We start from the raw sequence: 21,104 nt of genomic DNA on the forward strand, positions 1-21,104 counted from the left end.
CCACATCATCATTACTGACAACGGCACAAACTTTACGGCCGACGAGGTTAAACTCTAGTGCAAAAACATGCGCATTAAGCTCGATTACGCTTCAGTCTATCACCCACAAACTAACGGTCAAGTCGAGCGAGCCAATGGTCTAATCATGAGCGGCATCAAACCCAGATTAGTGCGATCCCTCAAGGAATCTAACACGCACTGGGTAGAGGATCTCGACTCCGTACTCTGGGGGCTGCGGACCACGCCGAATCGCACTACCGGATTTACACCATTTTTTATGGTATACGGCACAGAGGCAGTCCTACCCTGTGACATAATTCACTTCTCACCTCGCGTGCACATGTACTAAGAAAGAGAAGCCGAGCTCGATCGGCAGGACAGCTTGGACGCATTGGAGGAGGAGCGCGACGTGGCAAAAGCCCGTTCCGCATTCTATCAACAGCAGGCTCGAAGATATCAAAGCAGAGAAGTACGGGCCAAAACTTACAATGTTTACGAACTAGTTCTACGCCTGGAGGACAAGAAAAAGGACAAACTCAAGCCCAAATGGGAGGGTCCCTTCGTAATCGACCAAGTCCTAACTGGTGGAGCGTACCATCTGCGAAATGCATCGGATAACCGACTCGAGCCGAACCCATGGAACGCAGCACGCCTACGAAGATTCTACGCCTAGCGCCGGACTCTGTGTTCGTCTCCTTCCTCTGTCCCTTTTTTTAATATAAATCAGCCACCTTATATTTCTCTCCTTCTCCCTCCCTTTCTCTTACAAGCCCTTAAGGGCTCTCTTGCGTATTTTTCGCACATAATTGACACGCCACCCGCGCTCACTATACCTGGGGGCTTCTTTATCAGAAGCTTATATACACGGGCCTCATGCCCTACACATGTGTGACACTTACACATGAACCTTTTATTCACCATTATATGCATCGATATGACTTAAGTTTTGGCCAAGCTGGGTTGCCTGGCTCATGTGCTTACCCCTACGTTCCCGATTGTTCGGCTAGGTGGTAAAGGGAGCACCTCTGCGATTGTTACTGTCGGGTCAGTCGGATGTGTACCTCAGACTGGGTGAAGCCGAAAGCTAGCGTTCTTAACGGAATATTCGGTCGGTGAACTAAAAGATGATTTTTCACTTGTTTATTTATCTGCCCCCAGATGCTTCTCTTATTTTTTCGCAGTCCGTACATGCACTTTAGGGCATGCCTCCTAGGGAAAGGAACCCCTAACGGAACTATTCTCCCTGGAAGATGTTTCTTACTAACCATCTAATATAACATAACTAGTTTGGCACTTGTCTGCTAAAGCACTTATGACCCCTACGCCTGGTCTCCACGCATGCCCCGGTTCTTACATAACCGAGAGGGTATTCGGACACACTCTGGACTATCGGGTCCAGAGGTTGAAGCGAAAAGGTCCGCAATGACAAATGATCTACAATCCGGCTAGAAGGCATTTTACATGTCATTTTAAATTACATAGTCAATTTGACTGGGTATATTCTTCTTCAATACCATCCAACAGACTATCTAATTTACAGTCCTGTTGGGAATACTTGTCGGCCAGCTCTACCTGGCTGTACACTAAACTGACAGGGATCTCCTTCCCGTCGGGCCCCACAGGTCCGACCTCGACCATGCGGTTTGGGTCGGCCTTCGTGTACCACGTCTTCACCATGGCCCAGGCCTCCATGGCGCCTTGACGGCAGGCCAATATCTTCCATAATCAGAAGCGCTGCCGCGCTCCCTTCAGCTTCTCTACAAGCTCTCCAAGGCCTTCGGGCATGGAGAGGGATGGCCACAAAGCATGGACGACGCCTTGCATCACCTGCCGAACTCGTTCGTGCAGTTGCGATAGCTCGGGAAGAAGGTCACCCGTAGAACCAGGCATTTCCTCCGTAGGCCGACCTGTCAGCATATCTACAGACATAACTCTGTCAATCGACTTCCTCGCCAAACTCTTTTTCGAAGATTCGTTCAAGCACTTACTAAAAATGCCGCCTCGAAGTCGCCGATTCTCCTTTACGAAATCCGACAGCTGAGCACGAACATCCTTTAGTTCCTCGCCCAGCTGGGTATTGGCATCTTGAAGCTTGTTCTTCTCTTGCCTCACCCTCGTAAGCACGCTCTCGCCGGCCTTTAACTGGCGCAAGAGTTGTTGCTTGTCCGGATCCACTCCGGCCCCATCTGCACTGTTATTGTCAGAATTGCACACATGCCGCACTTCACAACATACTTATCTTTCGAGGCATATATTACCTGAGGGGGTCCCCTTGGCATTCTCGAGTTGGGCCTTGCACTCTTCCAGCTCCTGGGACAGTTGCGTATTCTTTTTTGTAAGATCCTGCATAACAAATGATCCTTAAATAAGTTATTTTAACTGTTTCAAGTCTTGGGGGCTACCGACATATATAACCATCAGATTTACTCACCCGTATGTCTTTTACATACTGCTCTATGGCTCTAGCTAGACCATTTTGAGCGGCACGGAGGTACGCATCTCCCGTATTAAAGGCGTCCAATGCCTCTTGGGAAAAATATGTGTCACGAAGAATAGTCCGGTGACGCCTGTGGTTCATGGCACTCTCCACCTCTGAATTGGTGGCAGATAGCCCATCCATGTCCTCTGTCAGAGGAGCGTCCGGTGCGCGCCCTGTGTTCGCCTCCGCTTCCGGACCCAGCCTTGAAGCCTGGCCGGTGGATATAGTCCGGCGGGCGCTCTTCTTCCTGAAGAGAGCATGAACGTTAGTATGTCTTGAAGGCATAAACCCTGGGCATTAAAGTCACACACCGTACCGTTGCGTCGGCGTCTCGATCCGGTCCGCACTTCTTTTTAGCCCGCCGGTCCTCAATGGCCCTTGTTGGCTAGCCACCACGGGCTCATCCCTCCGCCTCAAGGATTTCCCCTGCAAAAAAAACGCTATTGGTTTACGGCGATCAAAAATAAGCATGGATGGATCCTCTTGAAAGTACTGGGACTTCGGTCTCGGTTACCTTTGAGGCTGGAAGTAGTCCGGGATAATTGGTCGTAATGGCCACTAAGGTGTTGTCCTTACTCACTTGATGAAACACCCCATCAATCAGCTCCACGCATAAGTCCTGGTCCTCTTGGGAGTCCGGGTCGGGGGACCGTTCCGGGTCCTCGAGTTGTGGAGGAGGGCTGTTTATCTCCTTTACAATCTGGCGAAGCTCCTGCGTTAAAATTGCTAGACTAAGTTCTTAACTATGGGAATTTGAAAACGGATATACAAGTGAAAGTGCTCGCTTTCCCAGCTTGGAGGATTGTTCATAGAGAATCCGCTTCGTGGGTTGACACGGAGGAATTGCTCCTGTTCTCCCTTGTACAAAGCGGATAAGATCTTCGTTAGAGTGGCAGCCGAATCCAGCCCCTTGCGACCGCACCGGGTGGCGTCATCCTCCCCGTTGAAATCCCACATGGGGTGGCCTCTGTACTGAAGCGGCTGCACCCCCCCGCGTAATGCATGTGGCCATGACTTCGATCATGGTCAGTCCAGAGTGAGCTAACAACCTTATCCGGCTCATCAGGTAAAGGACATCCCTGTCAGTTTCCCTCTGAGGGCTCCGTGGACGCCAGCTCAGGCGTTTCTTCAACGGAGCATTATGGAACTCAGGGAGGCCGATCCGTACAGGTTCCGGCAGGGGGACGTCTTCTACATAAAACCATTCTGAAGGCCAGTCCTCGAACGCCTTCTTTGGGGTTCCGGATAGATATCCGGTCCCGGCAATGCGCCATAGTTTGGCTCCGCCCACTCGATAAATCGACCCCTCCTGAGAGCGGGGCATGAGGCAGAACAACTTATTCCACAGCGCGAAATGGGCCTCAATGCCCAAAAACAGCTCGCAAAGGGCCACGAAGCCCGCAATATGCAGTATGGAGGCAAGCATAAGGTTGTGTAGCTGGAGGCCATAAAACTCCAGTAGCCCCCGGAGAAACGGATGAATTGGAAATCTGATCCCTCTTATTAAATAAGGGACAAGGCATACCCGCTCTCCTTTGGAGGGATTGGGGACGCTCTCCGCCTGCTCTCCGCCACTATAGGTAGCAAGCCCGGCTCGAACTGGGACCATATATGCTGGGGGAGGAGCCCCTTGGATTGGAGCGCTACTAGCTCGTTGTGCGGGACGGAACACCTCTCTCGATCTCCGGGTCGAGGGCTGGAGGGGCGAGAGGAGGGGCTGCATCGACCGGCCATGATGGAATGGATCTCTGTCGAATGCGCTCTGATGAATGCTCGCGGAGGGAAGACGGTGTGATTTGGGTCTAAATCCCCGTCTCTTTTATGGGCGGATCATTTACGCAGCGAGGGGGGTAAATGAAAAAGTCCCTGGCTTTTCGCATTCATTTGACACGTGGAAGATGGCCATTATTGGGCATAGAAGCCAAGGAGCGCAGCATGGACCAGAAGCCGGACACTATTCGACAGGTACATGGAATTTGCAGAAGAACCCGCCTTGCAATGCCAAAGACAAATTTGCGCGCCGGACTCATCATCATTGAAGCCTGGTTCGGGGGCTACTGAGGGAGTCCTGGATTATGGGTTGTCCGGATGGCCGGACTATAACCTTCGGCCGGACTCCCGGACTATGAAGATACAAGATTGAAGACTTCGTCCCGTGTCCGGATAGGACTTTCCTTGGCATGGAAGGCAAGCTTGGCGATATGATATGTAGATCTCCTCCCATTGTAACCGACTCTGTGTAACCCTAGCCCTCTCCGGTGTCTATATAAACCGGAGAGTTTTAGTCCATAGGACGAACAACAATCATAACATAGGCTAGCTTCTAGGGTTTAGCCTCTCTGATCTCGTGGTAGATCAACTCTTGTACTACCCATATCATCAATATTAATCAAGCAGGAGTATGGTTTTACCTCCATCAAGAGGGCCCGAACCTGGATAAAAACATCGTGTCCCTTGTCTCCTGTTACCATCCGCCTAGACGCACAGTTCGGGACCCCCTACCGGAGATCCGCCGGTTTTGACACCGACAGTCATGCCATCCCCTCAATCCCAATCTCCTCCAATGGCCTCTCTGTCCCGATCCGATCTCCTCCGTCAGCCACACCTGATCTAGTTGTGCCCCATCCTGTTGTCCTCCAGCTGCTCCGACGTGGCGGGCCGCATCAGTACGGCCTTTTCCTTCATGTTTGATTTTGCAAATGTGTTTAATTCTTAGCTCATTATGAAGATTTGTATGTATCAACTAAGTGTAAAGTACGTTTACGTACCATCTTAAAACAAGATTTTAGCACCCAGAGATAGCATAATTAGTGACCAAAAAAATCCGATGTTATTTATCACGTATAGTTGTTACATTTAAAATAGAAGAGGGCATGACATACCTTTGGATATAATTGTAATCACTTTATGTATTGTCAATAGAGTGACACCAACATAATTTCATTACATTTAGGTGCAACTTCTCATCACCCTGCAAACATTGAAAATATGATAAGTGAGTTTTACTTTTTTTAAAGTGCCCTCAAATAAAGCAGCATGTAAAATCACTCACTTTCAGAGTATTCTCTTTCGATTGTTTATCTTTTATGGAATTGAAACAAATCGTAGTTACTATTGGTAGGAAGTATATATTTCTCCAGAAAGGAAATTAGACAAGCACTAATGAATTGATCACCGCTTTTATTACACAAACTTTTTTTAACAACATTCTTAACTGAAAAACATCTCTCCACTAATGTTGTTGCAATTGTCCGTAGTAGCTTCTGAAGTTGATAGGTGAAAGGAAAGTAATATGCTTATTTGTCTTCACCATTAATTGAGCAAGATTAGCAATCCCATCCAAATTTACTCCTTTCCTTCAGAGGCACATTATCAATGTAAGATCATTCATTTTTGTTTGAATCAAAAACATCAAGATAAAACTTAGCTTGCTTCTCTAAGTTGACTAAGTTAAAAGAAGCAAAGAATTCATTTGGATTAAAAGAAGTCACGTGACAACGCAATGCAAAAATTTATCTCATTTATGTCCACATGAATTGTATATGCCATGCCATCTGCAATTATCTCCATAGATGAATGAATGTTGGTATTATTTTCCATCCCAACAATACATGTTTATTGATTGTTCTTCCCGACTGTTGTTAAATTGCGCTATCTAATTTTGTACATCAAAACAATGAAACATAGATGGCTATTGTACATGGAGGGCTTGAGTTCCATAATTTATCTTGTCATGCACAATATCAAAACTAGAGAAGTGATTACACTAAATTGTCGAGGAATCACTAAGCACTACAAATGTTCCCGCACTATAAGTTATATTGTACATAGTTCATGTTTAAATTTTTCCTTCGAGTTGTCCAAGTAAATGTTATCTCACCATCATCCCCCACTTTATCAGGAGATCTTGGAGCTTCTACTCATAGTCAATCTTAATGGTGTCGTTATGAACCAAAATATTCAGAATAAAATATGAAGATTCTATTCTCCAACTGTGTTTCCAATTACTTTTTCCTAAATTTAATTTAATTTTCATTTCAGTTTCTTTCCAGAATCAATTGTGCCAAGGAACACGAGAAGTGCGTCGATGCACGCAGTGGCATCTGCACGCACCGCATCCACGGCGCGCGTGGAGTCGCGATTCGAAGCGCCGAGCGTGCTACTTAGAGTATAAGCAGACTTCTGGAGAGCGAGATGTGGCGTATATGCGTATTCGATGGGCACCACCTGACACACTAATCTGACACGAGCAGTACTGGTTCAGGCGAGAGTACCAAAGACGACTGTTGCAATGGAACACTGTATAAAGTAAATACTTTTTCTCCATGGATGTATTTAAGGAGCATGCAGCCGGACCGATCCCTGGCAACGTCATTTTCCCACCACGCAGAAGCGCCTCCCCGTACTTATCCATCGCCGCTGTGCCAGAGCTCCTCGTCTTCCATTGATCATTTGCCCAAGGTCAGGACAAGATGGTTTGTGTCCGGAACAGACCGGAACCCAGGCATCCGCTTCTACAAATGTCCTAACCAGACAGTAAGTTGGACTGAACTTTTTCTATCCATCAAGATGAGCTCGTTTTTCTGTTTCTGCTAATTACTCAGTCCGGAAAAAATCGAGCCTTGTGAGATGCTTGGGCACTGAGGGGTACGGACTGAATCGAGCCTTGTGAGACGGCGGGCGAAGCCGCGCCATTGCCGCCTCCGGACGCCGCATCACCACCGCCAGAGCTGAACGTTGTGCAGGAACCCTCGAAGAACTCGACATCCGACAAGGCCCTTTCCGCCGCCGGCTGTGCCAACCCTTCTTCCGACGGGCGCATATCAGGAGAGAGCGGCCGCACGTCAGGTTCCGGCGAGGCAACTCCCGATGCTGCCGCCGCGGCGCCGCCACCGCCCGGAACGGGAACCCCCAAGCAAGCCGCCTGATCGTTGGCCGCCGACGTCGATCTGCAGTACCGGCGAGCAGCGCGAGCTTTCTCAGATACAGATTCGAAGGAAGAACCATATGGAAGAGCTGAGTTTCACTCACCCGGATCCGAGCGCCCGCGCCGCCGCAGCTGAAATCTCCATGAGCACAGCCTGACAGACCACGGGCGCGCACCACTCCCTCCGGCTCGGCGTTGTATTTGCCCCAAATCGGAAAAGGGGATCCCGTGTTTTTTTTAGTGGAAGGGGATCCCGTGCTAGACGTAGGACTGCGAGAGAGCGGACGGCCTGCACCCAAACTGGTACACGCCACCCCACCCGTGTCGTACAGAAATTCTGTCGTCCAAAAGCTAGGGCCCGCCAGCCCAAAAGTAATAATTAAGCCCTGCACGCTCTTTACCGGCCCTTATTGATGTCAGAAAAGTACCGTGGCGAGCCCACCAGGCGGGACTTTTGAGCTGTATTTGCTTGTATCCAGCTATGTATCCCTGTTTTACTGATTTTGATGATTTCTCTTGCACAAATCACCTCGCGCGCCGCTGCCGTCGATGCGGTGCGTGCATCTGGCGCTGCGTTCAGGACGGCCGCACTCCAAGGAACACCCAACATCTATTTATTGCTTTAATGGTAATGGAAAATATAAAGGCATTTGAGTAGGATATTTTCTAGACAAGGTATGCGATACAAGCCTTACAGAAATAGTTATCATGCCATGATAAATATTTGACCTCTTTCAGTTCTGTTTGTGTGCATTATAGCTTCCTTAGCAATGTTAAGAGCTATATGGATGTATGTTATTCATGATGCCTTTGGATGTTTGAACATACATCTCAGCTGGCTGCACATTTCTCACTTGATGACACAATGCCTTTGGATGCTTTACCATTACTATCTGATGGCCATAGTTAATTCTTATGTCCATATTTTGTTTTTAGTGGTTAATACTTGCCAACAGAAGTTTGAACATTCATGTGCAAGCGAACAGATGTCTCACTTGGAGCCACTGTAAGCCAGCCAAGTGAACTAGAATCAATTAAGTATTGTTAGAGGCAAACCAAATTACTGAGGAGAGGAATCTGCACGTAGAGATAGATATATGTATATTTGTGCAAAAAATTATTTGTTCTGGCATTTAAAATGTAAATATCAATATTCCATTGGTTCCCCAACATTACATTTCGAATATGAATGTCTTAGTCCAACATTTCAAGCCATATTTCATGTTCTTTCATCCAATATATGTGTTTCATCCGATTTGCTCATGAAAGGCAGGAAGTCCCGCATCAATGTGCGGGGTATCATCTAGTTTTTAAGAAGTGTTAGTATATTTAAAAAGAATGCCCGTGCATCTTGAACGTGTTTACCAATTGATGTAATTTGAAAAGGTGTTCACATGTTTTAGAAAACGTTTCATATAAATTTTAGAGAACAATTATATATTTCAAGACAATGCTCTTGTGTTTTAGTTTTTTAATGTAATTTAAAAAATCATACATTTTAAAAAAATCATACTTCTTAAAAATGCATTTTTCTGAAAAATATTCTTGCATTTGAGAAAAGGTTCACTCATTATTTTAAAATGTTCACACTTGTTGGAAAATACATTTAAAAAAGTGTTCATGTATTCAAAATATGTTCGTGCGTTCTAGGAGAATGTTTATGCACTTTATAAAAATGTTTGTTGCTTTAAAAAATGTTCATATTCTGAAAAAATATATAATTTCTAACAAGGGAAAAGAAAGGAAAAAATGTAGAAGTAGATGAAAAATAAAAGGAGAACAAGAAAAATTAAAAAAAGAAGTTAAACAGAAGGAAAAAATCACATGGAACACAAAAAAATGTGCAAAGACATACTCGCATTACCCCAGAGGAAACCAATATCCATGAAAATCATGCAAAATCGTACACATCATCAATGCTTAGCTTAGCTTAGGCCACGATGTATGCCTCAAATGACGTGGGCGCTCTCTTGATATTAGCACTGTAAGCAACAAATAATATTTGCTCCCATCCCACATCACCGCCACAAACCAATATGCATCTAAAAGAATGGAGCTCATGTGGATGATCCCTCGAAAAAAGAAAAGAAAAAAATAGGAGAGATAGATACACAAGCCTTAACCTACGTCGATCTGACCACCCCACAAAAAAACTACGTCTAACCAATCAACCTAAAATCACCTTACGGAGTAGGTAACAATAGCCAGGCGTGGCGGAGCACGCCATCTCCTCTAGTCCCATTGAACGCTGGCCTAAGTCCTTATAACATCAATGCCAGTGCTGCTTTTAGTTTTTATCCCATTGTCTAAATAACGGAGCCATGTTGAGGAAGCAACCCATCATTGAGCTCATGAAGAAACCAAGTTCTGAATAAGCCAGCATGCCTTTCTCTAATCTCTCGCCGTTTCACCATCACATAGAAAGAGCTACATGACAATTGTGATACCATTATAAGCACCTTAAAATGTAGTACAAGACTGAATCCATCAAAGATAGATGTACAAGAGTGAAGAATGTTGTGACTGCAGATGTACGCGCGGGGGCGAATCTGAGCCGTTGCATAAAGATCTGACGGTAGTTCGAAAACTGACACTGAGGTGGAAAATAGTCGACCGATAAGTACACGCTCCAAGGACGAAGCAGCCCCCCGAACGGCCAAACCCCAGATCGCATCGCAGTCCAGCAGGAATGGCCGCCGCCGACGACGACGCCGCGAAGCTCTCCGTCTCCATTCAGGCCTTCGCGGCGCTCCTCGACTGCTGTGCGGCCGCCGGCGGGGACTGCGACGGGATACTCCTCAGCCGTGCCGCCCTCCCCCCTTCCTTCTCCGACGACGATCCGGCCCCAACCCTACCCATCTACGTCACCGGCCACTCTTTGCTCGCCCGACCCTCCGCCCTCTCCAACGCACTTAGCTGCTTCAAGCCCTACTTCCCCGCCCGCTCGGGCACGGCCACCGTCGGCTTCTTCTCCCCCCGCCACAGCGCGTGCACGATGCGCCGCCCCTCCATGCGCGAGGCCGCCGTCGCCCGCTCCCTATCCAAATCTCTGGCCCTCGCCCACCCCGTCGTGTTTCTCCTCTTAGCCCCTCTGTCGCCTCCGACCTCTCCATCCACTCGTTCCTCCTCGTTGATTCCCGCCTCGTCCCCACCTCCCTCACGATCGTCAACGTGGGTCCTCGTTACTGGGCCAGTACCAGTGCCACACCTTCGCCCCGGAGTCGCCAATGCCGCGGCTGCCGCCTCCGCTGGCAAACATCAGAGAGCAAGCAACCGAGGAGGAGATGTATTCCGGGATGCTAAGGAGGTTGGATAGGCTTGCTCAGGAGGCGGAGGAGTGCAATAAGCGTCTGTTCCGTCAGGTCCGAGTTCGCTCAATGCTTTGCTTGATGTGTTTCTGTAAAATTCATTTCTTTGGGTACGTGGAAATATGCATCGCTTTGGTTGTGCATCGGTTATTAGACTCACATGAAACAACATTTGCATGGCAAGCAATATCGTGCACATATTTGAGTCAGAATCCAAGGAATTTTGGCATGTTAGTTGGCAAACTGGATATAACTTATTAGGTATGATTGTCAAGACTTGACTCCCCCTTCAAATGCTAAGGTAGAGTTTTCATATGAAATAGTTACCAGATAAAAAGGTTAAACCGGTCTCTGTTGGACGTGCTGATTCGAACAGCAGGGGGCCCACTACTAATAACAACTTCTTTCTGTGTGATCTATTTTTGCCTGTTTAAATCAGATCTTATTCATTAGAGAAACCCCTTGCTTTTCTTGTTAACCTATAAGTGCTCATAAATTGTGTGAACAATGTAGCATTTGTTTGTTCAAAAGAGATTGCATTGCTTGGATATGTAATATGCTTGCATTGCATATACATGGCCCGTGTGTGCAATTCTGCATGTACAGGACATAGAGTGTCAGTTCATCTTATTGCAGCATTTATAGATTTTGCTATGTTTCCCTTAATCTGCGCATGCCATCTCTCTCTTCAACAAAAATTGAATTCTTGCTAGCATCTGTCAGAATCTCATGAGGGCTGAGCTGCAAAATGTGAAAGTTAGATTGGGACTTCATAAGTGAGTTGGAGAAGTAGCTAATATGTCATTCCACATACATCGTTTTGGAAAGCTCATTTCAAGAGCATTTCGATGTCTTTTGTCATAAATGTGACAATTTGAACTATCAAAAGTCAAAACAAAGTGGTAGTTTCCTTTTTTCTGGATGATTAGTTGGTAACACTTTGAGTAGTTACATGTACAAGCTATGCTATTTTGTGAGTTTAAGTGTTGACCTATAGCTATAGGAAGTATTGTGCAATGTACAGTTGCAACTAAACACTGAAGTGTTCATTAATCTTGTATTCCCTCCGTCCGGGTTTAGTAGGCCCCCTCTAATTTTTGGGTCAAAGTACCATAGATTTAACTAATAAAATGTAAACTATATTTCATAAAAAATTATACCGTCAAAAACTCTTTCGAATATAAATCCAGCAGTATACTTTTTGTTCATATTTTTTAGTCAATTGACCCAAAATACGAGGGGGGGGGGGGGCTAATAAATCCGGATGGAGGGAGTGCTTGAACCAATTGCCATTTTTTATTGCTGACTGAAATGGTTACATCCTTCATATATGTCATGTAAGGGTTGATTTACAGATTAGGAGTCAATATTCTACTTTATATTGCGTGCATGTTGCTGGATAAGCTATGTGTGGTTGGACCATTGATAATGTTGATCTATGCTAGCGCATAGGTTTATTGGTTGACATGCGTGCACCTGTCTCTGTCTTGAACTTCAGTTTGTTTGAATGTGATATCGATAACCATTATACATGTAGTTTTGCATTAAAGGGAGCATCATCACTACCGGAACAGGGCCATACCCCGACGGCCAAAACAATGCCGACGGCCCCCGTCGGCTTCTTCGGAGATATGCCGACAGCCTGGTTCTGGCCGTCGGCGTACAAAGGCCGTCGGGTTACGCAGAGATAAGCCGACGGCACCCGTCGGCATAGAATGGCCGTCGGCCTAGCTACATATACGTTGACAGCCGTCGGCATACCCGTGGGGCCCGGCCACCCCCTGGCTAACGGCGTCAGATCTATGCCGACGGCCGAGACGGGGGGCCGTCGACATAGGTCCGCAGGCCACGTCATCGATCCAGGCCGCACAGTGCAGAGCCTATGCCGACGGCTGCCGTCGGCATATCTGCCACGTCAGTGATCCGCGACACGCTGGTCGGATCTATGCCGACGGCTAGGCCGTCGGCATAGTTAGATTTTTTTTGTACATATTTTTTAATGCTTTTTTATGTATTATTATATCAACTAACATGTAGCATGTTAAATATAAACATACATATGAATATATATGTACTTTGTATATTTTTCATATATTATGAATATATATATATATATATATATATATATATATATATATAGTTTGTATTTTTTCGAGCACGTTAATAATGTGCGGTCATGTTCTTTTAAATATAGATCCTTATATTTTATTAAAATCAAAAACAGCTATGCCGACAGAAGTTTTGTGGCAGTTGCAAACGCCCGACACCCGTCTCCAGAGAGTGACCCCCCTCACATCCGCGGTGTGCCCCCCTCATGGACGGCGCCGCCGCCGGCACCTGGAGGGGGGAAACGGACGCGTCGGGTCTACACGGAGTGGATGTAGCTGTGGTTTTGGCCCGGATGTTGCTCCCGGGTGTCCCTCTGGGCCGACCTAACACAACTGGGTGGAGAGGTCCACTGGTCAAAGCCCGTCCGTGGGAAGTCAAAAGGCTAGATCTCGTGGTCAACCGCTCCAGGGTTAGGCGGGACGGGGGCCCTGGGGGGTAGCAATGCCACCGGAGCGTCGTACCGGGCCCTCATACATGCGGGGTGGTGTTGTGGCATGTCCGAAGAGGCGGCACGCGTCTCTGGTGTGTGGCACCCCTAACGGACGGCGCCGCCGCCGGCACCTGGAAGGGGGAAACGGACACGTTGGGTCTACACGGAGTGGATGTAGCTGTGGGTTTGGCCCGGATGTTGCTCCCCGGTGTCCCTCTGGGCCGACCAGATACAACCGGGTGGAGAGGTCCACTGGTCAAAGCCCGTCCGTGCAAAGTCAAAGGGCTAGATCCCGTGGTCAAACGCTACAGGGTTAGCCGGGACGGGGGCCCTGGGGGTAGCAATGCCACCGGAGCGTCGTACCGGGCCCTCATACATGCGGGGTGGTGTTGTGGCATGTCCGAACAGGCGGCACGCGTCTCCGGTGCGTGGCCCCCCTCACGGACGGCGCCGCCGCCGACACCTGGAAGGGGGAAACGGACGCGTCGGGTCTACACGGAGTGGATGTAGCTGTGGGTTTGGCCCGGATGTTGCTTCCCGGTGTGCCTCTGGGCCGGCCCGACACAACCGGGTGGAGAGGTCCACTGGTCAAAGCCCGTCCGTGCAAAGTCAAAGGGCTAGATCCCGTGGTCAAACGCTACAGGGTTAGCCGGGACGGGGGCCCGGGGGGGGGGGGGGGGGTAGCAATGCCACCGGAGCGTCGTACCGGGCCCTCATACATGCGGGGTGGTGTTGTGGCTTGTCCGAAGAGGCGGCACACGTCTCCGGTGCGTGGCCCCCCTCACGGACGGCGCCGCCGCCGGCACCTGGAGGAGGGAAACGGACGCGTCGGGTCTACATGGAGTGGATGCAGCTGTGGGTTTGGCCCGGATGTTGTCCCCCGGTGTCCCTCAGGGCTGACCCGACACAACCAGGTGGAGAGGTCTACTGGTCAAAGCCCGTCCGTGCAAAGTCAAAGGGCTAGATCCCGTGGTCAAACGCTACAGGGTTAGCCGGGACGGGGGCCCTGGGGGTAGCAATGCCACCGGAGCATCGTATCGGGCCCTCATACATGTGGGGTGGTGTTGTGGCATGTCCGAAGAGGCGGCACGTCTCCGGTGCGTGGCCCTCCTCACGGATGGCGCCGCCGCCGGCACATAGAGAGGGAAACGGACGCGTCGGGTCTACATGGAGTGGATGTAGCTGTGGGTTTGGCCCAGATGTTGTTCCCCGGTGTCCCTCTGGGCCGACCCGACACAACCGGGTGGAGAGGTCCACTGGTCAAAGCCCGTCCGTGGGAAGTCAAAGGGCTAGATCCCGTGGTCAAACGCTACAGGGTTAGCCGGGACGGGGGCCCTGGGGGGTAGCAATGCCACCGGAGCGTCGTACCGGGCCCTCATACATGCGGGGTGGTGTTGTGGCATGTCCGAAGAGGCGGCACATGTCTCCGGTGCATGGCCCCCCTCACGGACGGCACCACCGCCGGCACCTGGAGGGGGGAAACGGACGCGTCGGGTCTACACGGAGTGGATGTAGCCGTGGGTTTGGCCCAGATGTTGCTCCCCCGTGTCCCTCTGGGCCGACCCGACACAACCGGGTGGAGAGGTCCACTGGTCAAAGCCCGTCTGTGGGAAGTCAAAAGGCTAGATCCCGTGGTCAAACGCTACAGGGTTAGCGGGGACGGGGGCCCTGGGGGTAGCAATGCCACCGGAGCGTCGTATCGGGCCCTCATACATGCGGGGTGGTGTTGTGGCATGTCCGAAGAGGCGGCACGCATCTCCGGGGTGTGGCCCCTGTGACGGACGGCGCCACCGCCGGCACCTGGAGGGGGGAAACGGACGCGTCGGTCCCTCATTTTATATGTAAACAAAACTTTCCAATGCGTATGAAAATAATATACACTAAAAATATATTTGAAGACAGTTAATAATATTTTTTTAAAAATGTTAAACATGTATAAAAGTTGTTGCAAAAAAAAATATGCCATGTGGCGCCTTCACCTCCCCTCTGTGTATAAAAATATAACTGATGACTATAAAAACATAAAAATTTATATGAAATAAAAAAACAGAAAGAAGAAAAATATAAGCTATTAAAAACATTAAAAAAATAAAAAATATAACTATGCCTACGGCTAAGCCGTCGGCATAGCTCGCCCTTATCCTCAGCCGGTCCACCTCCACCACTCACTCGCCCGATAGCAAATCGACCCGCGCCTCTCGTCGCCGCTGCCGCGCGCCTCCATCCCCGTGCCGCCGCCGCATTCTCCCCTGCCTCTCGCCGCCGCCGCCGCGCCTCCACACTCTCATCGCTCGCGCCCCCTGCCGCCCCCACCCGCGTCGCCACCGCCCCATCCCACCCCACCTCTCGCTCCAGCCGGCGCCGCCCCTTCTCGCTCCAGCCGGCGCCGCCCCTTCTCGCTCCAGCCGGCGCCGCCCTCGTTCCAGCCGCCCCCGCCCCTCCCTCCTCAACCCCGGCCGCCGTGCGTGGCCGCCGCCCCGGCCGGCCCATGCCCTAGCCTGGCCGGCCCCCTGCTAGCTGGTCCAACCGGCCGGCCCCCTTTGGCCCGCGCCCCTGCTGTGTCCCGGCCCACCCCGGCCGGCCCAGCTCCGCCCCGGCCCTCCCCTCACCTCCACCGCCGGCCCCTGCCTCCAACTCCACCAGCGTGACGCCTCTCTGCCCGGTGAGCTAACACTTTTTTTCATTTTTTTTGCATTATTTAGCTATTGTTGGATGTATGAATGGATGCATGGATGGATGTTGGATGTTGTTAGGTTGCTAGATGGATGAATGTTGTATGTATCTTAGATGGATGGAGGAATCTCGGCAAAAGGAATTATTTTGCTACGGTTAGGTTGCTAGAAGGATGAATCTCGGCAAAATGAATTATCATAGTTAAAAAAGCAACTTGAGTCACTTAGTTCATAAAATTGTTAACGAAGATTTTATTTTCAGTTTGTGATGTTGTTAAGTAGCTATGTGAGATGTGCTTCAAATTTGGGATACGATAAATGGTTATTTCATCATGATGATCTTGCTAAAAAAATTGATGTGTCAATGCTTAATGTGAGGTGATGACCTAAATTGCGATATGATAAGTGCTTCCAAATTTGACAGTTGACAAAATATGATTTTTTTTCATAGTTAAAAGTATCAATGCTTAATGTGATGTGATGACCTAATTTTTTTTCACTCGGTGTAATTAACAGGATTTGTGGTGTTCCATCTTCGTGGAGTGATCGTCGACGTTGAAGGTGTTGGTCCAGGATCGTCCCTCTCCTTTGATCGACTACATCGGAGGGTGAGCAACAATTCCATGACCTCGTCCACTTTTTTCCATGTCACTAGATTGAATTTTCACATCAAGTCGCGTAAACTAGGTCTCCCATCCGAAAGGGTTGCATCGATAAATATGCATTCAATTGCATATTTATCACCGCAGCTCTTTTGGATTGTCCAGCACTTTCCACGGGCAGCCCGAGGATGTGTAGATTGGGTACGTTGTTCATGCTCTACCCCGTTCCGAGACAGGATTTTGGCGGCGCCTCCCTGTTGTTCTCCGGATGCACATTCTCTCGGCATTTTGCCGAGACGTGTATTTGGAGAACAGCGGGGAGGTGCTGCCGAAATTTTGTCTCGGAATGGGGTAGAGCATGGACCGTACTCAATCTACACATTCTCGGGTGGGATTAGGACCCATCTTTACCTATTAGAGATGTAGGTGGATTAAATGTCGTTTCTCGTCAACCTTGTAAAAAATAAAATATTGATGTGGGTAATTTAAATGAATCATTAATTTTGTTGTGTGGCTTCCAATAAAGCAGAGATGGCAGATAATCAGTGGATGTATAGTGGGTTTTTCCGCCGGAATCAAGTAACAACAGAGTGGGCCGAGAAAACTGATGTGTTTTTGAAAGAGATATTCCGTAGTCCAATGAGGATGGTTCCAGAATGCCCATATGCCAAATGTGAGAGACGTATCCGCAGAGATAAGAGTGCGATGACTAAGCACCTTCGCACGAATGGATTTATGCCCAACTTTAATATGCCGATAAACTTTGCCCAGGTGGATCGCTGTAGAGAGGAAGTGATACGACAATGCGTCGCTGGTTATGAGGACGATGGGGTTAGAGACATGCTAGATGATGTCTTTGCTGCACAGCCGACACCTCCGTCACATTTAGCGAATGAACCGGAGGAGCCGAAGGAAACCGCAAAGGCCTTCCTGGAAATCTTGGCCTCGTCAAAGAAACCTCTCTATGAGGGTGCCAAGCTGTCTGTGCTGGATGCCATCTCGCAACTGATGGCAGTGAAGGCTGAGTACGGCTGTAGCCGAGGTTGCTTCGAAGCATTTCTGGGAGTATGGGCTAACAGCCTGCCCGAGGGCCATGAACTGCCGAAAACCATGTACGGTACGAAGAAAATCATGAAGGCGCTCTCCATGGACTATGAGAAAATACACGTTTGTCCAAAGAATTGCCTTTTGTTTAGGCATGAGTATGCGGATGACAACTACTGTAGGAAGTGCGGTTCCTCTCGGTATATTGAGGTGGTCGATAAGCATGGTCAGAAGCGGCAGCTAAAAATCCCTATGAAGGTTCTTCGGTATCTTGATTTTATAAAAAGACTGCAGCGCCTTTTCATCACTGAGGAGTCTGCCAAAATGATGAAGTGGCACAAGGAAGGGAAAAGGTACAATCCAAAAAAAAATTGTACATACATCAGAAGGTGAAGCATGGAAGTCATTCAATATAAAGTACCCGGAGGAAGCAGCCGAAGCTGGGAATGTCAGAATTGCTATAACAGGTGATGGGTTCAATCCATATGGTATGTCGTCTAATCCATACAACTGCTGGCCCATATTTGTTATTCCGCTCAATCTCCCTCCCGGCGCCATAATGCAACGCAAGACCATGTTCCTGTCGCTTATAATTCCGGGGCCTGAATATCCAGGGAAGAATTTGAGTGTGTTTATGCAGCCGTTGGTGGATGATTTGCACCATTCTTGGTACTTCCCGAGGTTGACATACGACCGGCATCTGCAGAAAAATTTCTTGATGAAAGTTTGGCTATAGTATTGCATGCATGACTTTCCCGGCTATGCCCTGTTATGCGGATGGTGTACAAGTGGAAAGATGCCTTGCCCAGTGTGCATGCAGGCCTTGATTTTCATTTGGCTGAAGAAGGGTGGCAAGTATGTTGCCTTTGACCAGCATCGACAGTTCCTCCCTCCAGACCATCCTGATAGGGAAGACAAGAAGAACTTCACAAAAGGCAAAGTTATCCATGAAGTAAACGAGATTCCGACGTTTTCTGGTGGGGATGTGCTTGCTCAGCTCAAAGCTCTTAAGCCTGCCGGTGAAGGGAAAGGCAAAGGCAAAGGCAAAGGCAAAGGAGACCCTAGAGGAGGAGGGGGTGGGGGAGAGCCCCTAGAGGACAAGGAGGTGGGGGGAGAGGCAACCGGGCCAAAAAACTCCGGGACGTGTCCGAAATATGAGGGTCTTCTTCGATGCCCTCCTATGCTGATGCAGCTTCTGAGTCTGAGGAGGAGGAGTATATTCCTGATGTCGAGGAGGAGGAGGGTGAGGAGGAGGAGGCCGAGGAGGAGGAGGCCGAGGAGGAGGGTGAGGAGGAGGGCGAGGAGGGTGGAGGGGAGGTTGACCCCGACTTGTGGGGTGACTTGCCACCGGGTGCTCCGCAGGGGTGGCTGCGTGGTAATGCCGGAGTACCTACACCACCTTCTATCGAGGCGCACAAGTGGCTCATTGAACCTGCGGGGACAGAGTAAGTGCATCTCAATCATACTTTCAACACATGACAACATTTTTTTATTGTACACATGGCAACCCTTTGATTCTTTTGCAGTAACTGGATCCTTCGCGGAAAGGGCCGTAAACCGAACGGCCTTCTCACTGTCCTGTTGAAGCAGTTTTGGCCTGGCCTATTCTGCCCGCGGCCAGACAGGGACCCACAGCTGCGTGTTTTGGCCACAAGCTGGGCCCACTACGAGGCTTGCAGCAACGCGGAGTACGGGACGGCCGGTAAGGCCGTGATCACCAAATTTTGGGTAAGTTCCCTTTTGAATCACTTGTCTTTAGTTTTGTTCATAGTTTATCATTTAATCACTCAACTCATGCCTTGTTTGCTTCTGGTTTATGCATGATTGCAGCAACTCTATAAAGTTCTTGACGAGCACAAGGCCAGAGCCGACATGGTCTTACTTGCGCCTGCAAAGAAGAAAGCTCGTCAGTTGCAGTACGAGGTGCGTTGGGTTGCCGCCTCACAGTACTACCACATCTACCTGCAACAAAAGATGACCAAAACTCAAGCACAAAGGCAAAAAATTACCATGAGCAGGGAGCAGTTCATGATGGTAACTATTACTGACTTTTCATTGTTTCAAGGAGTCAACTATATGTTTCGTGCTCACATGTCATGCTTCCAAAATTTGCATAGGTTGTTCCTCATTGGTGCTATGGAAGGCATGACGGATGGGCGTGTTTGGTGGATAGGTGGGTCGGTGACGATCCAGAGTTTGTTGCCAAGAGCATCAAGGCCCGGGCTAACCGTGGAAAAGACGGGACACACGGCCAAGGAAACAGGAACCACTGGGGCTTCAAGGCCATGAAGGTATATCTATATGAAAGATGCATTTTGGTTCTTCTTTACCGTCATGTTCTTATGTATGGCTAACTTCTGTTTGACGTTGCAGGAGGACAAGTTGCAGAGGCCGCTCTCAGACATGGAGTCGTGGAAGCTGGCCCGCGAGCGGAGTGATCGCAAGGAGGGCGAGAGCCAGTACTACGGCAACATCGAGAAACACCTGGAGTCTTACACTCAGAACTATCAGAAGTTGCATCCGGATGTTCCTGTTCCTGAGGTCGCCCAATCTCAGATCGACGACACGGCGGTGGTGGCCATCCAGGGTAAGTCCCATGGCCGGTATCCGTGTTTCGATGGCTTGATCACTCCGTCGATCTCATACACACGGCTTCGAGCTACCAACCCGAGCCCGTTAGAGAGTACGGGGCGTTCGCAGCCTCCCTTAGTCCGCCAACGTGTTGTAAGTACTTCCCCTTATCTTCTTTGTCTCTATCTTTCTTAGTTTATTTTCATCACTGCCCACTTAGAAACAACCTCTATTTTGTAGGCATATCAGGCCTTTCTCGAGCATAAGCATATTGAGGTGAGGGAGTACTTGCAACGAGTGAAGGCAAACGATGATTACAGCCGTCAAGTGATGGCGGTTAGTTTTGCCCTCTTAAACCAAGCTCATATTTGCACTTTCATTCCTTCTGACTTTGTTGATCACGGCTTGTTTCTAAGTGGACTTGTTTAACTAACATCCAGGCTATGTTGGCGTCTTGGACTAACCGCACGGAGCCACGACAAGTTGGACCCCCACCACCACCTGCGGGAGACGCCCCACACATTCCCACGTTCGAGGAATGGCTGGCACTAGGCAGTGATACTCCGGTTAGTAAATTTGCCTAACTAATGACAAACTAGTTCTCATTCATTCAACACTATCATGTCATATTTACCGTTAGAATCTTCTTTCAAACATGTAGGGGACCGGTGGCTCGACTCCTGCTCCGTCGACCCCAATCACTCCGATCTGGCAGAGTGATGGTGGTCGCAGTGGCGGTTTTGGCGGAGGAGGACTTGGCGGTGGCGGTTTTGGCGGAGGTGGACTTGGTGGTGGTTTTGGCGGAGGTGGACTTGGCGGAGGTGGTGGTTTTGGCAGAGGTGGACTCAGTGGTGGTGGTGGTTTTGGCGTAGGTGGACTCGGTGGTGCTTAATGTCGATGATGATTCCGTGTATGCGGCCGTTGTGCCATGTCTTTCATGTTTCAACTTTTATGATGTTTCA

At 49.1% G+C, this 21,104-nt stretch overlaps 1 protein-coding gene and 1 pseudogene across 1 annotated transcript; one reads left to right on the forward strand and one right to left on the reverse strand.

Annotated features, from left to right (window-relative positions):
- Window positions 1-6,901: 6,901 nt before the first annotated feature.
- Window positions 6,902-7,652, reverse strand: LOC123098100 (uncharacterized). Its single transcript, XM_044519980.1, has 2 exons — window positions 7,511-7,652; window positions 6,902-7,428 (listed from the first exon to the last, which is right to left on the reverse strand). Exons 1-2 carry the CDS (start codon window positions 7,549-7,551, stop codon window positions 7,080-7,082), a joined length of 390 nt encoding a protein of 129 aa, XP_044375915.1. The 5' UTR covers window positions 7,552-7,652; the 3' UTR covers window positions 6,902-7,079.
- Window positions 7,653-10,095: 2,443 nt separating this feature from the next.
- On the forward strand, window positions 10,096-10,981 carry LOC123081093 (uncharacterized; annotated as a pseudogene).
- Window positions 10,982-21,104: the final 10,123 nt, after the last annotated feature.

Source organism: Triticum aestivum, chromosome 1B, assembly GCF_018294505.1.
Source record: "Triticum aestivum cultivar Chinese Spring chromosome 1B, IWGSC CS RefSeq v2.1, whole genome shotgun sequence".
Taxonomy (NCBI): Eukaryota; Viridiplantae; Streptophyta; class Magnoliopsida; order Poales; family Poaceae; genus Triticum; species Triticum aestivum.

Bases quoted from the DNA above. Each gene is read 5' to 3' on its own strand.
- LOC123098100 (XM_044519980.1), bottom strand. From the start codon at position 7,551: ATGGAGATTTCAGCTGCGGCGGCGCGGGCGCTCGGATCCGG. The intron at 7,429-7,510 runs GTGAGTGAAACT...CCGGTACTGCAG, and splicing joins GCGCGGGCGCTCGGATCCGG to ATCGACGTCGGCGGCCAACG.